Source organism: Hevea brasiliensis, chromosome 4 (genome assembly GCF_030052815.1).
Source record: "Hevea brasiliensis isolate MT/VB/25A 57/8 chromosome 4, ASM3005281v1, whole genome shotgun sequence".
Taxonomy (NCBI): Eukaryota; Viridiplantae; Streptophyta; class Magnoliopsida; order Malpighiales; family Euphorbiaceae; genus Hevea; species Hevea brasiliensis.
Window position 1 is genome coordinate 107,864,285 of NC_079496.1, and position 16,566 is coordinate 107,880,850.

Here is a 16,566-nt window from a genome sequence, read left to right on the forward strand (position 1 = left end):
TTTGATTTTCTCCTTATCTAACATACTAACACATGCAAAAGCTTTTTTTTTCCATGATGTTACACGTGAAATTGAAGGCAAAAGCATAGTCTACAATTTAAAAGAACATGGGTGAAGAGAAAAAATTCCACAAGGGTTAAAGAAAAAAAAAAAAATAATAAAGTAAGGAAATTATATTTATTAAAATTATTAATAACTTATGAAGATTAATAAAAATTAATTAATAACATAAATCACAATAAAATTTAATAGAGTAATCCTAATTAATCGGTAGTGAGACACAATGAATAAAATTTCTCCATGAAGGAGACATCACCTCGTATTATTATTATATTTTTCCCCCTCCTATCATTAATTCACTTGGCATAGATGGCTAAGAGCTATCGTCTTAGATTCCTCCTCCTCTTCACCTACAATTTTCCTAGTACTCGATCTTGCTACGTCAAATCTACCAACTAACGCAATCCCCCAAGATTCACGCAACCTCACCTTCTTAAGCTACTTTCACCTTGGCTTGCTTCTTAAACCCAACCCATTCGCTATTCATGAATGGTCAATTGCAGGCTGCATGGATTCCCCCAAAAATTCCTCTGTATATTCTCTCTCTCTCTTTTTTTTTTTATTTTTATTTTTTATTTATAGTGTTTTTGCCTTTATGCTTTATTGTTTATCGCATATTTTGTGGTGATTTTTGGACTGGGCAGAGCTCTTTGAATATTGGAGAGCGAATTTGCGCTGCGCTTTTGCCATTCGCAGCCATAATTGAGGTTTTGATTTTCGCTGTCACCAATTGCTTCGAGTTACGCCATCAGATTAAGAGAACTACTAACCGCTTGAGTGATATAGCTCGCCTTGCCAATGAGTCTCCATGTAACTTTCTCTTTCTTAACATTTTTCTTTCTTTCCTTTTTTCTTTTGGTGTTGAAATGTTCAATTTTGTGGTGCTGTTAATGGATTCGTTTGCATTTACCGTTAATGAAGTGGAGGCATTGTATGAGCTCTATAAGAAGTTGAGTTGTTCCATAATCGACGATGGGTTGATTCATAAGGTTTTTTTTTTTTTTCATTTTAATTTAAAAATTGCAGGTAATTTCCATTAATTGGGTATCCTTTATTTTAACTGGCTGCTGCAGTTTCAATGTTGTTTTGATTTATGCTGATCTGGGAAAGAAAGTTGATTTTGATCTGGATTAGGCAAATGACACAGAAAATCCTAAGACTCAATTATCTAAGCCAGCAATTTTTGCTAATTGTCAAACTAATTTGTGGTATTTGACTTTTCATTACATGCCTGTATTGGGCGGTAAAAAATGGTTATTTGATTGTTGGGTGAAGGGCTTGCTGCTTGTATCCATAACTTACCTATGAAATGTAGGGGAATTGACCGTACAGGGTCAATTTAAAAAATAATAAACCGAAACGGGGTAGAATTTGGGAAAATTACGGGAAAGGGGTGAGAAGGCCAAAAAACGTTAATAAAAATAGCGTCCTAACACGTCCCAAAGAAAAACGCTATTTTGAATAGCGTCCTGACGTAAAAACGCTATTCAAAATAGCGTTTTTACGTCAGGACGCTATTCAAAATAGCGTCCTCACAACAGCGCCGCCCGAACCAAGCCGAAGGACGTGAGGACGCTATTCAAAATAGCGTCCCCACGACAGCGCCCAACCGAAGCTACCCGAAGCATGGAAAACGCTAATATGATTAGCGTCCAAGACTCTCCGCCGGCAAAACGCTAATCATATTAGCGTCCTCAACCATGAAACCATGAAAAACGTCCTCAACCATGAAAAACGCTAATCATATTAGCGTCCCGAGACTGATTTTGTAAATATATTAAATTTATAATATTTTGATCGATCATTTAATTATAATTATTTATTATATTTTATAAAATATATTGATTGATTTTGTTTAAAGTTTATTTTATATTTTAGTAGTAGTAATATTTATTTAATATTATATATTTATGAAATTAATTTAATTTATATATTCTAAATAGAATATAATTGTACGGTTTAAAAAATATTTATATTCATAAAATTAATTTTATATATTTGTAAAAAAAAATTTATTAATCATAAAAATATATCTTAATTTATAGATTAAAAAATATAAATGTATAATATTTGAATATATTTGATTGATAAATTTAAAATTATGTTAGTTATAAAAATTAAAAGTTATTAAAGTATAACTAATATTAATTTTTATTCTTATTATAATTATGGATAATATATTTTCTTCATAGCAATTAATAAATGTAATTACTTAATTAGTTTTAATTACTTTATTATTTTCAAATTAATTAAAAATATATATATAAAATGTTTACTAACATGTCATACGAGCAATTGACTTAAAGCAAGATATAAATTAAGACAAGTATTCATAATTATTATACAAATAAAAATAAATATTTAAATTAGTCATGTGCCACAACCAGGTCTTCGAATATGTCGTCTCGGTCGAAGAACTCGATGTTGTCCCCCTTCTTGCTGCTCTTCTGGATCACCTTGTGCATCTTGGGGTTGGCCAGGTTGCCCTTGTTGTTGTCCTGATGATTCCCCCCCTGCAGTATAATGCATAGCACCTTGTTCATGGTGTCCAAATAGACCTGCACCAGATGGAATATGGCCTAAGGCACCAGACTGATATAGTGCATAGTATTGATCTGAACCATATCCGCCAAATTGACTCGAAGCATATTGTGATGGCCCAATGCTAGATGGTCTGCCAAATGGAGCAAATAAGCTACTCATTGGTGTATGTGGCTGCTGACTCTCAGTGAAGTCAAATGTGCTTCTGCTTTGCACATGAGAATGATATGTCATCCATGGTGTTGATGGGCCAGGTATTGATGGGGTAGGCATCCAACCAGTATAATGTGGGGGGATAGTTTCTGAATATGGTTGGAATACTGTGGATGGACTAGGATGAGACGGTGCAGGAGCTAAGGGAATAGGACCAGGCGCTGATGCCATGCAGAAAGGGTGAAATACGACAGGTGGGGGCATAACATTATCAGGTGGAGAGGATTGACGCATTTGATGTTGACGACGTCGAGGAGGACGTGATTGACGTCGTGCTGGTCTACGTGAGGGGCCAGGTTGGTTGATGGGTTGGTCCTCTTCCAATTCATCATTAAAAGTTGCTGCTTGAGGTGCAGACTGAGGAGGTGGCATTTGGCAAAGCCTACTTTCTTGTTCCAGAGCAATCATCATTTTTCTTAATGTACGCTTAACTTCTGCCACGTTTTGTGTTGATGGATTTTGTAATTTTATCAAACAATCCTCAATTGCGTCCTCCTGTAAAAATAAAAAATATATACATAACGTTACATTTTATGTTAAAAAATACAAAATTATTATTATAAGTATTTAATAATGAAAAAAATACATGTTGTTAATCATTACCACACAACCAATAGCAGCTCCACTTATTGAGATCCAACGTCTACCCGGCTCGCGGTACCACTCCATATATTCAGAATGATGGTGGAGTGGTTGTCCCATTTGTTGCCCTTGAACAATATATTGTTCTCGCCTATTCCAACGATGAATATATGTTGCATGGTGGTGTGCCCAATTACTCTCACTGAGTCGGAGAGTAATATCGTGCAACTCATCTGTTTGCATCGGTGGTGCTGGAATAGGCTGGGCCAAACCAAACTGCCTCATGACTCTGTCAGGTTGGTGCCATTCAATAATATGAAAGCAAATTAATGGCACCACTGTCTTCCAACTGGGACGACCTTGGATACACATGTCTGGCAGCTCATCAAATAATTCCTCACTATATGGTTCCCAAGTGATCTGCAAGTGAATATTAGCAAAACATGAAGTGATTATAAAGGTACGGAAAAATATAACATATTATTTTAAGTCATATTATTACATCTTCAGGTCGCATCCGGTCAAGGTTGTACCGAATTTGTGGCAGTACATGAGTTGTTACTTCAGTGATTTGTCGAGCTCTACTCCACCTGTTAGTTGATAAGAAAATTAAAAATATAATACAATAAAAGGCAATTTATTCATTGCTTAATGGATAAAAATATAAATTTAATGACATACCTAGCACCTAGAGGTGCATCATGAGGAGCTGATGGATCCCTTATTGATGGAGAGATTATTTTAAATCTCTCCCAAGCCCAGATCTGCAAAATGAATAGTGGTCCTGAAATCTCCTTTGTTTCAGTAACAGCAACACGGCATAGCTCACGATAAAGGAAGGCTAAGCAAGCTCCACCCCAACTGTATGTCCCAGCTTCCCTCAAGTCTTCTAGAAGGGGTAGAAACATCAAGTTGACACGTGAGTTTGTCTTGTCGGGAAATATCGAACTAATGAGTCGTAATATGAATACTCTTGCATGCCATAATACGGTTAAATCATCAGCTTGATGTGGAATATCTCCAAACTCATCAACTAGCCACGATAATTTGAGTGTATGTCCTAGGATCATTTACGGGGTGGTCTAGCTCCCAATAATGTCTCACAAACTTCTTGATCGGCCGTGACATTCGATTCTGAGACCCATGTCTTGGCAAGCGGAAATAATGCTGACATCCTGAAGAGTGATTGTGCACTCACCAATTGGCATCATAAACGTATGGGTTTCCAGTCGCCATCGCTCAACAAAAGCACTGATCAGGTGCCAATCAAGAGAAAAAAAACCCTAGTCTAGCAAAACTAATAAATCCAGAATCACGAAGATGAGGAACAATTCGGTCATCAATGTCAGTATGTAATATTAGCCCCTGCCTCCTGCATGTAACCACTTCATGCTCAACTGTACCATTCCAAATCCCTTGAGCGGTGTTGTGGTGAGTCGAAGAAGCTCTTTATCTATTGGACCAGGCACAATGTAATCTCTTCTTTCTTGTTGTGTAGTCATACCTATTTAGTATTACAAAATATACATTTTCAATGGATCTTTTGATAGGTAAAACAATGCACATATGTTTTATATAAATACACGAATGGTAACAAAAACATATAATGAAGGAATTAAATTATATAAATAAACATAGTCAATACATTACTTAAAAGTACAATATTGTTGAGTACATCATCAAAACATATAAATATACATGAAAAACACATATAAATATTACAACTAATTAGGTCACCCTGACTATTTGATTCACAGGACATGATCTAATTAGCTCATCATAAAGGTCTTTGTCCAATGTGTAGTTGATTTTAGGTAACATGGGCTTCAACAGAGTATGTTTGTTACTATCACGAATTTTTATACCACTTGACCGACACATTGTCCGCGTAGCGACCCAACTAGCATATTCTTTTGCGAATCCCTTAATTAGCAGTAAATATGATGGGGTACGATTAGCTTCTAATTTTTGCCATACGCGGTCAAGTATACCCTTGTCGTGGATATCTGACTAAAAGTGACCTTAAAGCCAAATATCTAGGTTTATCATTAATAGCTCTCCTTCCCATATGATTTGTTGAATGAGCCCGTTGACCCTTATCATATGCTTAACAATGCAGAGTAGGTCATTCCCTGTAGTTGAGGGTGTTACTTCCATTGGTAGATTAATCAAATTCTTAATTAGTCTATGTACCCTTGCTCTTTGTTGTTGATTGACAATCCTTTTTGGAGTGCGCATTATACGAGCCATTATATTATCTACGACATAAACAAAATGGAGCACAAATAAATATATGAGAATCACATGATAATGCAAACATTATGGGAGATAATGTACTTGATAATAATACATGTTACATTTACACATAAAATTAAAATATAAAAATAAATACATTCCGCAACAATTTATAATAATGATACATATTAACATAATTAACTTATGTTGTTCCTTCGCATGTGACAATTTTTTTTTGTGTGTCCTTGTACATGACATAACGAACAATGATTTACACTCCAATCCATTTCATTCTTCTTCCTTGACGAAATTGGTCGTCCTTTAGACCTTTTCTGGGTTGGGTCGTAGAAGAAGCTGGATAATTATCATTGGCCAATCATCAGGATGTCCAAGAGCATGAAACTGCCACTCATAGCACTTAAGTGTTTGCTCCAATGTGTAATAATTTGAAACGTATTGCTCATAATTAATTGACATTGCTTGGCATGCGGCAATCACATGAGAACATGGAATGCATATTTCTTCAAACTTCTTGCATGTGCATTGCCTTTCATCAAGTTTGACCACATGCTTCATTTCAGATCTTCCCTTCCAAACTTCAAATTCACCACAATCGCGGTTAAAGATTCGGACATTATATGAGCTTGCTTCATTTAAATTGTCAAGTAATATTTGACGACATGCTGGTGTAAATTTGAAGCCCATTTGCAGTTGCTCACGGAGGGTCGTGCGGCGTGTGTCAAAATAATCAACACCTTTGGAAAAATATTTTTCTACCATTGCGATTATGGGTAAAGCACGGATCCCTTTGAGTATTCCATTAACAGACTCAACAGTATTAGTTGTCATGGAGCCATAACGTTTCCCTCCATCATGAGAACGTGTCCATTTTTCCAAAGGTATCTTTGTAGCCCATTCAAATGTATCAGGATGCTCATTCTTGATTGTGTTCATGGCCTCATAAAAATTTTTTTTTTCCAATTGTTGTGCTGTAAAAATAAAAAAGCCATGTTATTTGTTGGATACACATGTCAACTTTATATTTAGATTACAGTAACAATAAATAGTCAACTTAGAAAACTAACCTGCCTTTCTGAGAGCTTCTTTCATATTAGTATTCTTAAACTTTGTGTTGTAATTGCTGATGATATGTCTTAAGCAGTATTGATGATGCCCATCAGGAGGCTGCCACCAATCTTGATTCATTGCCTTTTTTATGGCAATATGTCTATCTGATATAACACATATTCCATTACGATCTGTCACAAACACCCTCAAACAAGACATAAACCAATCCCAGTTCCTTGTATTTTCACTGTCGACTATTGCCCACGCAATTGGGAAAATATGGTTATTACCATCAAGTGTTGTTGCACAAAATAAACATCCTTTGTACTTTCCATATAAAAAAGTTGAGTCTATGAATATAACCGGTCGACAGTTCTTGAATCCTTCTATTGTTTGTTTATATGCCCAAAACATTCTATCGAAAACCCGATAAGCAGGATCTAATCTATTATTAACAAAAAAAGGATCATCTTCAATCAAGAACATACTTTCAGGGTTCTGTTTGCACAAAGCAAGCATATATTGTCGCAACCTTCCGTAAGATTCGTCCCAATCACCAAAGATCTTAATAATTGCATCGTGCCTAGCCTTCCAGGTCTTTCGATAACTTGGCATATATCCAATCTTATCCTTTATTTGATTATGCGCTCCTATCTTCACATTGGGTAGTTCACGTACAATGGAGAGAATGAAATCAGATATAAATTTGCTATCCAATTGCTTATGATCTTGTGACAGTGATGGATTATCACATGTATGTTGTCCATTATATCGCGTAATGTTCCATATATCACTTCCTGTCCCTCGTGAGGCACGCACTCTCCACTTACAATTGCTCGTTGTGTCTTTGCACCTGATGGCATATGTTCTACTCTTTGTCTCCTCATTACAAAACTCATGGTGCCTATCCTCTCTAGATGAGAATATCATTCCTAATTCAAACTCTTTTAATGGATCCCACATTGAACTACACTGTGGTGTTGACCATGGATCAACCGTTAGCAATGAAAAATCTATTTCACTATAAGGCGGAGGAGGACAAGCGGCATTATTGGGTTTGCAACATGAGTATTATAGTAAAAAGGCAAATCTACTACTAACTCATTATGATTACCACTATCCTCATTCATGTCCCAGTCATCACTATCAATCCATTCTTCATCAGACTCCGCATCATCCTCATCATCATCAGGACAATAATCATTGCTAGCAGATTCAAAATCATCCGTACACTTCAGTGCTTCAGTGTAACAATTATTTGATGGGCCCGCTTCATCAACAACATTTGCAGATGGTCGAAAAATTTCAATATATAATTCAATCGATGACATACCTCCAATTTCATCAATGTAATTAAACATAATATTCACATCGTCATCGTTTGTCAAACCCATGCAATCCCATTTAAATGAGCCATTTTTTTCAATGGGTTGTCTGAATAAGATTTTCGATATAAATTCATGTCCACCTTTAAGATTAATTCCACGGACAATTTTCATTCCTAAAGTACCAAAATCCATACGTTTACCAATAGTAATGACGGTTGATGAACCCCCATAATATTCATAGCCTTCATCATTCATAATGATTTCTCCATCCCAATATAAAGTAGCAAAACTTGGAATTGACATTTCTGATAAAATAAAAATCGTAACAACTATCAGCATAAACGGTGCAGTTGACAATATGTTTTACATTGTACATTACTAATTTTTCTATTTTTTAATTTTAATTAATAAAATAAATTAATATTTTATTTCTACTAATTATATTTTAATTAAATATGCAATGATTTGACATATTTTTATGTTACTCTTGTTTTAATTTTTAATCATATTTTAATAATATTAATTTTTTAAATAATTACATATTAATTGTTATATTGAGTTTAGCCAATTTATTTTTCTTATATTTTATTTCATACATAATATATAAATCATATAATTTTATAATTTATTTTTATTAATTACATTTTAATTAAAATGCTACTTATTAATTACATTGTAATTTTTTATATTACTAATTTTTCATTTTTTAATAATATTTTATATAAATTTATATTTTATTTTTATTACATCCTTTTCTATAATATATTATGAACACAATTTTCTATTAATAAAGAAATTATTTTCAACAACATTTTACATTACTAATTTTTCTATTCTTTTAATTTTAATTAATAAATTAAATTAATATTTTATTTCTAATAATTACATTTTAATTAAAATGCTACTTATTTTTTTTGGCAATTTTTTATATTACTAATTTCTCATTTTTATTAATATTTTATATAAATTTATATTTTATTTTTATTACATCATTTTCTATAATATATTATGAACTCAATTTTCTATTAATTTTTCCCTTTCTTCTATAGCTTTTACTAATTTTTAAAAACTTAAACTATTATTTTATTTTATACTAATATTCTCTGTTCAACTTATTAAACTATTATATTATGAGATACAAAAATTATATGACTTAATATAAAATTTATTTTGTAACATAATTTACATTTATAATTTTTATTTTCTCTTTCCTAACATTTTCTTACTACTACAAATTTATATTATTTTTTCTTTACCTTCTTTACTATTATACACTAAAAATATAATTTTTTGTATTATTTTTCCCAATAACTAATACTCATTTTATCAGTATTATGCTATTACTATATATATATCAACTTGCTCACAAACATACCAACATGCATGCATAAAAAAAATATATATATATATTATTTTCAGCATAATAATTACATTAACACTCAAGCATTGTATATATTGCATGTTAAAACTTGTAACGAAAATTTATTTCTTAAAGAATATTACATTTTTTTCACAATAATATACATTATTATCACCTAAGCATTTCATATATTATATGTTCAAAATTATTAAACAGTCAAAATACATACCTTAATATAATTTTTTTTCAAATTTCTGAAAAATCTTTCCTTGTGATCTACCACTGCCTGCACCTTACTCTTCTCCTTCTTGCTCCACCCGAGCTGCTCCACCAAAATGAGACACTGGAGGAGGGAATGAAGGAGCGAGGGAGACGATGGACGAGGAATGAACGAGAGCGAGGGGCTTGAGGGCGAAATGAAATCAGTAAATGAGAGCGCAGGGAGAGAGAGGCGAGGTAGAAATGGTGATCAGCATGCACACGGGACGCTAAAAAAAATAGCGTCCCACCTTCACCAAAATTCTGAACCCAGTTGGGCGGGCGAGGATCAGCATGGGACGCTAATAAAAATAGCGTCCCGCGTGCAGGAATATTCCCTGCGCAGATTGGACTTGTGGCAGGCCAGGCTTGGGTGGGAGGGGACTGCAGCAGGCTCGGGAGGACACGGGACGCTAATTATATTAGCGTCCGGAGCAGATGGGACGGCGTCTTTGCAGCTCATTCCGGACGCTAATATGATTAGCGTCCAAGCTTCAGCTCCATTCCGGGTGCCATTCATAATAGCGTCCCTTGTTCAGACGCTACTGTAGCCACTGCAACCCGCCCCCTCTTGGTAATTTTTGTTGGTGTTAGCCTATTCTGGTATTTTTCCATTATGAGTTGCCTTAGTACGGTCATTTGCCCTGAAATGTAGGTATAGTTAATGCACTAAAATTTCTTAACAAAAATGAAATATTTTCTCAACTGGCCAGCTGAAGCACTATTGCTGTTGTTAAGTTAAAAGGCTGATTTGACACTGCTATTTAAGAAAGCAACCCAGCACCTATTATTGCAATTCTTAGTTGACAATTTGTGTATGCAAACTGTGATATTTGTTGCATGCTTCAAACTATTATTCTTGGTTTGTCCTGTGATTGTGACAGTTAAACTAATTTAATCTTGTTTACCACCTTGTAGGAAGAACTTCAATTAGCACTGTTTCAAACTTCTTGTGGCGAGAATCTCTTCCTGGACAGGGTAATGAATGGACTTGTGTGTCATGTTCCCGAACAAATATTGCAAACCATCGCTTCAATTGATTTCTTGATGGGATCACAACATGATGGAAATGGCAGTCTATTGTACTAGCATCTGTTAAATTATGATTGTGTATGTTAGGATATAAAACCTAACTGGCAGTTGCAGAAAAGAATTAGAGTAGAAAAGAAGAAAGAAAGGGAAGAGAAGAGAGAGAACAGAGGGAATAGATGATGAATACAGGAGTTTTACAGCCCCTTTATACCCAATTTCCTGGCAGAACTCTAACTAATTTTCCCTCCATTCTCCAGCTGCTTTTTGTTGACTTTCTACCTCTACAACTAGCTATATATGCCCTTTTCCCTATACTTTCTCCTGCCATACGTGGCAATACCTCCTCCATGAGAACATTTCTCTCCCCAATAATGTGTAAATTCTGGAAATTGAGCTTGAATAAAGGCTCCGTCCTCCCAGGCTGCATCTTCTAGTGGCAGATAAGTCCGCTGATTGAGATCTTGAGTAACCTTCTGGTTATTCCTGAGAATTGTTCTTGACTGCAACCTGAATATAGCTTCTGTCGTTCCAAGTTTCAGGTGTTTACTCTTTTTTCAGCTGAAAATACGAACTCTTAATTGACAAAGAGTTTTTTTTTTTGAGAAGTTAATTGACAAAGAGTTACTTTTCTTCCTTTTTCTTCTCAAAATTTCCCATTCTTGTTCCTTAAAGATTACAATATCACTTGATTTCTTAACTTTCTTCCTTTTCCTCCTTGACATTTCCCATTCATCTTCCAAGAGAAGTTTTGTAGGGAAGGAAAGGACTTGAAGTTGTTGCAAAATGTCTGAAAAGAGTTGGTGACTAGTGTGGAGAAAGTATAAGGCTTCCTGTTACAGCTAGTGAGCTGCTCTTGTTGCCTTGCAGTCTCAAAAGCATGAACAATGGCTGCTGGTCTCATCACCCTCACTGTTAGTCTAACATCATCCTTTAGACCCCCTATGGAATATGACTTGCTCAACTGAGGCTTTACTCTCTCCATCTGGATTTTAAAGTCCGCTAAATTGTCTCGATACTCCTCTACCGTACCTTCTTGTCTCATTCTCATAAATTCTTCGAGAATAGCTTCTAGCCCTAAATCTCCAAATCTCTTACACAGGGATCCTCAAATTCTTCCCACACAATGGTCTTCTCTATTCTATTCCAGTTGTTAAACCAAGAATCTGTCCTATCAACCAAATACAAACTTATAATTCCTACCATTTTCTCCTTAGGAACTCCACAAACTTCAAAGTACTTGGCACACTTCCCAATCCGCACCCTAGGATCACTTCCATCATATGTATTTAACTCAATTTTAGGGAGAACTTTATCAATGCTACCGATTCATTCACAGCTCCAAAGCTCCCTTGCTCCTTATGTTGAGAAGGCAAGATCTCCACCAGTCTAGGCAAGATCCCCTTGTCATTTGCCCATTTTCCTGCTGCAATCCAGAGGAAATTTCTTTTCCAAGATCCCCTTTAATCCCTAAAATAAGAGACTTAAGTTCTACCATGGAATTTTCCATGGAGTTTATAGAATTCTTGTCTCTTGGACCTCTTTTTAAAACCCTTCCACATCTTTCCAGATTCCAATTTGCAGATTCTTGAAGTCAACCTTAAGCATCTACATCTCCTTCCTTGTGCTGCGAGTTTCCAGCTAGAAAGATCTTAGTTGTTCTTCCACTTTTGCCAATTTGACTGCCTTTTGGATCACCACCACTGAACTTGCCATGATTACAACCCAGGACAACCAAATTGTAAAAGTAACCCACCCCCATACAAGCTCTGATACCAAATGTTAGGATAGTGTGAAATTTTCTAACCCGAAGAGTATTGGCGATTGTCGTCAAGATTTTGTTGAGCTTGGGGTTGGCTCCACCAAAATGGCTTAAGCCAATTTGGCTTAGCTCCCCCCTTGCTTATATTCTCTTTTAATTTCTTGTAGTTTTCTAATGTGGAACTCCAAATAGATAAAAATGCTAACTTATAGTTGCAGAAAAGAATTAGAAGAGAAAAGAAGAATAGAGAAGAGAGAGAACGGGTAGAGGTAAATGAGTAGGCCAATGCTAGAGTTTGTGAAGAGTGAGATGTGCTTACTTGGGGTTGGACCAACCATTACTAAAAGATTAGATCTAATCAATTAGCTAAGTTAGCTTTCACCCTTATAAGCCCGTTGAATATGTTGTAACTTTTAGATGTGGGATTGTAAATCTTAACACTCCCCTTTAAGTGGCAACCGGGACATTTTGGTTCACACTTGAAACTTGAAATTCTCTTCTTGAAACCTTGGACTTTAATGTAGCGTTAACATCTAGAAACTTTGAACTTGAAACTTGATTTTAATTTGAATTGAACTGGGTTTGACCTGCTCTGATACCATATTATTAAATTGATATTGAATTGAATGGACATAGATGAATGAGTGGGTTGAGGCTACAGTTTGTAAAGATTGAAATTGACTTACTTAAACTTGGATCAACCATTGTTAAAATGTTGGATCTAATCAATTAGTTTAGTTAGCCTTCACTCTTATAAACCCATTGAACCTTGTGACTTTTGGGTGTGGGATTGGAACTCTTACAAAGAATTTAGAGAGAGAATAGAAGGATCATTGATTAAGATCTTAGAATGATGAATACAGGAGCTCTACTGCCCTTTAATACCCAATTTCCTGCCAGAACTGTAACTAATTTTCCTTCCGCTCTCCAGCTACCTTTTTCTACATCTACAACTAGCTATGTATTCCCTTTTTCCTATACTTTCTCCCACTATACGTGACAATGTAGTACAAGTCTTGGTTTCAAATTTTGTGAGAGAGAAATGAAGTGCACATTTGATTTTGATGGAGCTGTAGGACTATAACTGGCTAAATTCTATTCTGAAATTTAACAGAAATTTGAAGAGTGTGAGCCCATTAATGGAAACAATATTTGTTGCTTAGGAATTAATTAGATCACAATGGTTCAACTGTACCTTTTCTTAAATAAATTTTAGACTATTAGCAAACCACATTCGCCAAAAATTGCATGTAGCACATATTGGAGATAAAATGAGAGAGGGTCATTTAAGGTGGTTTAGTCATATACAACGCAAAGAATTAAATACCCCAGTGCGGAAGTGTAATAAACTAGTAAGAGGAGTGAGAGGGGAAGGTGTGAGAAGGGGAAGAGAGAAGCCTAAGATGACTTGGAGGAAGTAGTATCAAAGGATTTACAAATTTTAGATATTAATGTGGGTCTGATATCTAACAGAGCTGAATGGCAAAAAAGAATCCATATAGCTAATCCCAACTAGTTGGGGACTAAGGCTTAGTTGTTTTTGTAGCAAACCATGTGGTGGGATTCCGAACATTAGATCACTGCTTTTTCCTATTATTGCTTCTAATTACTTTGTTGTTTTTTCTTCTCTTTAAAGGTTTTTGATCTTTTTGATGAAAAGAAAAATGGTGTGATTGAGTTTGACGAATTTGTCCATGCCCTCAGTGTTTTCCATCCCTGTGCCCCTTTGGAAGAAAAAATAGATTGTAAGGGCTCACTGACAATCTTTTTGTTTTGTACAGCTAAAATTCAATTATGGTCATGTTTCATCTCTGTGCTTTTTATATTCTGCAGTTGCATTTAGGCTGTATGATTTGAGACAAACTGGATTTATTGAGCAAGAAGAAGTGAGTACACTATTCATTTTTGTTTATAAGCAATCGTTGCCAGAAACTAATCAGCAAAGCTAGTTTATGTTCTCAAAGTTTACAAATACCAAGGGTTTTAACTAGCTGGCCTTCTAATGGTTTCAGGTTAGGCAAATGGTGATTGCCATTCTGATGGAATCTGATGTTAATTTGCCGGAAGAACTTCTTGACGATATCATAGAAAAGGCAAGAATTAGTAAAAAATTTCTTCTTCTTCTTCTTCTTTTTATTTTATTTTATTTTTATTTTTATTTTTATTTATTTTACTTCTCCCATCTTCTTGGGCACTCAAGCTCATAATACCTTGAATCTTCATTAAGACATTTGTTGAAGTGGATGCTGATAAGGATGGTAAAATCAGTAAAGATGAATGGAAAGCTTTTGTGATAAAACATCCATCTGTACTGAAGAATATGAGTCTTCCTTATTTGAAGTAAGTGACTTTGTAAATTCTTAATTTTATCCTACTTCCCTTCAATGCTGCCAATTTCACCCCTGAATTCATCTGCACCCTGTTCATTTACTTGAAATATAAAATCCACCGTTGACATTATTATCCTCCAGGGACATAACCACTGCATTTCCAAGTTTTATTTTTAACACTGAGGTTGAAGATTGAATCCGAAACTTTTCGTAGCATTTCCCAAACAAGGTGTTTGGAGGATTCAGTTGCACACAGAACTGCTTTGCGCAATAAATCATGTTGTTTTGCTTGAAACATGCATTCAACTGGGAGAGAGGGAAGTCATTGTCTTTGCAAAGCAAGACCATAGTGGTGGAAGCAGCAGCAGCAGCAGCAGCATGACAAAATCATTCTGATCAATCTCTGCCAATCATAGGCTATGGGATTTCATTTTTTATGGTCTAATCTAACGCCTGTGCTGTACAGTTTTTTGGAATGAAACTGTTTAGTTATTACCCCAAATTTGGCATTTATTAATGTTAAATATGCCCTCCATTTGTCTTCCCCTCGTACTCAATGTTTTGTTTATAGTGGCGTATGTTTTGTGATGATATTTTAATCAAAACGCATCTAAATTTTTATTCACAGGTTTATCTAATGTCTGTTATTTAATTGAATATCTGTTGCCTAATGATTGCTTCATTCATTTACCCAAATGTCTCTTATTTAATTGAAAATTTGTTGACCAATGTTTAACAATACATGTGTACTACTTAAATTTTAATTTATATATATTAAAACTTCATAAATACTAATTTAATGAAGGGAAAATCGCCAAAAAAAAAAAACTCTTAACTTTTGGTCATTTTTATAATATTTTTTTTTTTAACAATTTCACCACAATCTTTAGCACCCAATTTAATGATATTCTATCGTCAAAATTAATTGTTAAACTTAATAGCAACACAACATCATATTATAATATCTGATTAACTACTGACTCTATCTCTAATTTAAAATTAATTCTGTTCCTTTAGCTCATTCTTTCGTGAACATGAACAAGCAGAAGAAGAATGAACTAAAGGAGCACAATTAATTTTGGGTTAGAAGTCCTTTGTTTTTTTTTTTTTCAATTTAGGAATTATTATGGTAACTTAGGAATATGATTAGTGGTTAATTATGCTTATTACACATGATGACGTGGTATTACTGTTAAGTTTAATAACTGATTTTGAAGGTATAGTAGAATTAAATCAGACCCGAATATTAAGAGAAAATTATTAAAAAAAAAAGATAGAGTAAAATTATAAAAATAGTGAAGGTTTAATTTTTTTTTTTTTGGCGATTTATCCTTTAATGAATAATAAACTTAGAATTACGTATCTCATCTCTCCTAAACTCAGAATCAGACCTTGAAAGTTGAAACTACAACGAATTAATAGCCAGTAAACTTTGTTCCTTAAGAATCTAAAGTAGAAAATGGCCAAAAAGTGTGATTTTCTGTATATGTTCTCTGGGGTTGTGCGTAACTTCATTTGGCAAACAAACGCTAGAGTGGACAAGCCATTTCCCCCCGATTAACATGTACACTTGCAAAAATAGGTTACAAGAATGTTATTCCCCACTAGGTTTAGGCTCAGTTTGTTCCGTTGAAATTAATTTATAAATAAAAAATAATTTTAATAAAAATATATTTTTAAGAAATATTTTTTATTATTTAATTATAATATTAAATTAATAACATATATTTATGTTATATATCATTTTAATTTATTTTGCAGAGTAAATCTTAAGGAGTAAATCAATTCTCTTCGTTAATT

At 34.3% G+C, this 16,566-nt stretch overlaps 1 protein-coding gene across 3 annotated transcripts; it reads left to right on the forward strand.

Moving 5' to 3' along the window:
- Positions 1 to 313: 313 nt before the first annotated feature.
- On the forward strand, positions 314 to 15,391 carry LOC110631764 (calcineurin B-like protein 10). Of its 3 annotated transcripts, XM_058145833.1 has the most exons (8): positions 317 to 592; positions 705 to 1,049; positions 10,564 to 10,623; positions 14,073 to 14,181; positions 14,270 to 14,322; positions 14,449 to 14,529; positions 14,664 to 14,776; positions 14,908 to 15,391. In XM_058145833.1, exons 1-8 carry the CDS (start codon positions 569 to 571, stop codon positions 14,960 to 14,962), a joined length of 840 nt encoding a protein of 279 aa, XP_058001816.1. In that variant the 5' UTR covers positions 317 to 568; the 3' UTR covers positions 14,963 to 15,391. The 3 variants fall into 3 exon arrangements, with proteins under 3 accessions (XP_058001817.1, XP_058001816.1, XP_058001818.1); XM_058145834.1 differs by lacking the exon at positions 10,564 to 10,623 and having other exon boundaries at positions 314 to 592; XM_058145835.1 differs by lacking the exon at positions 14,908 to 15,391 and having other exon boundaries at positions 14,637 to 14,777.
- Positions 15,392 to 16,566: the final 1,175 nt, after the last annotated feature.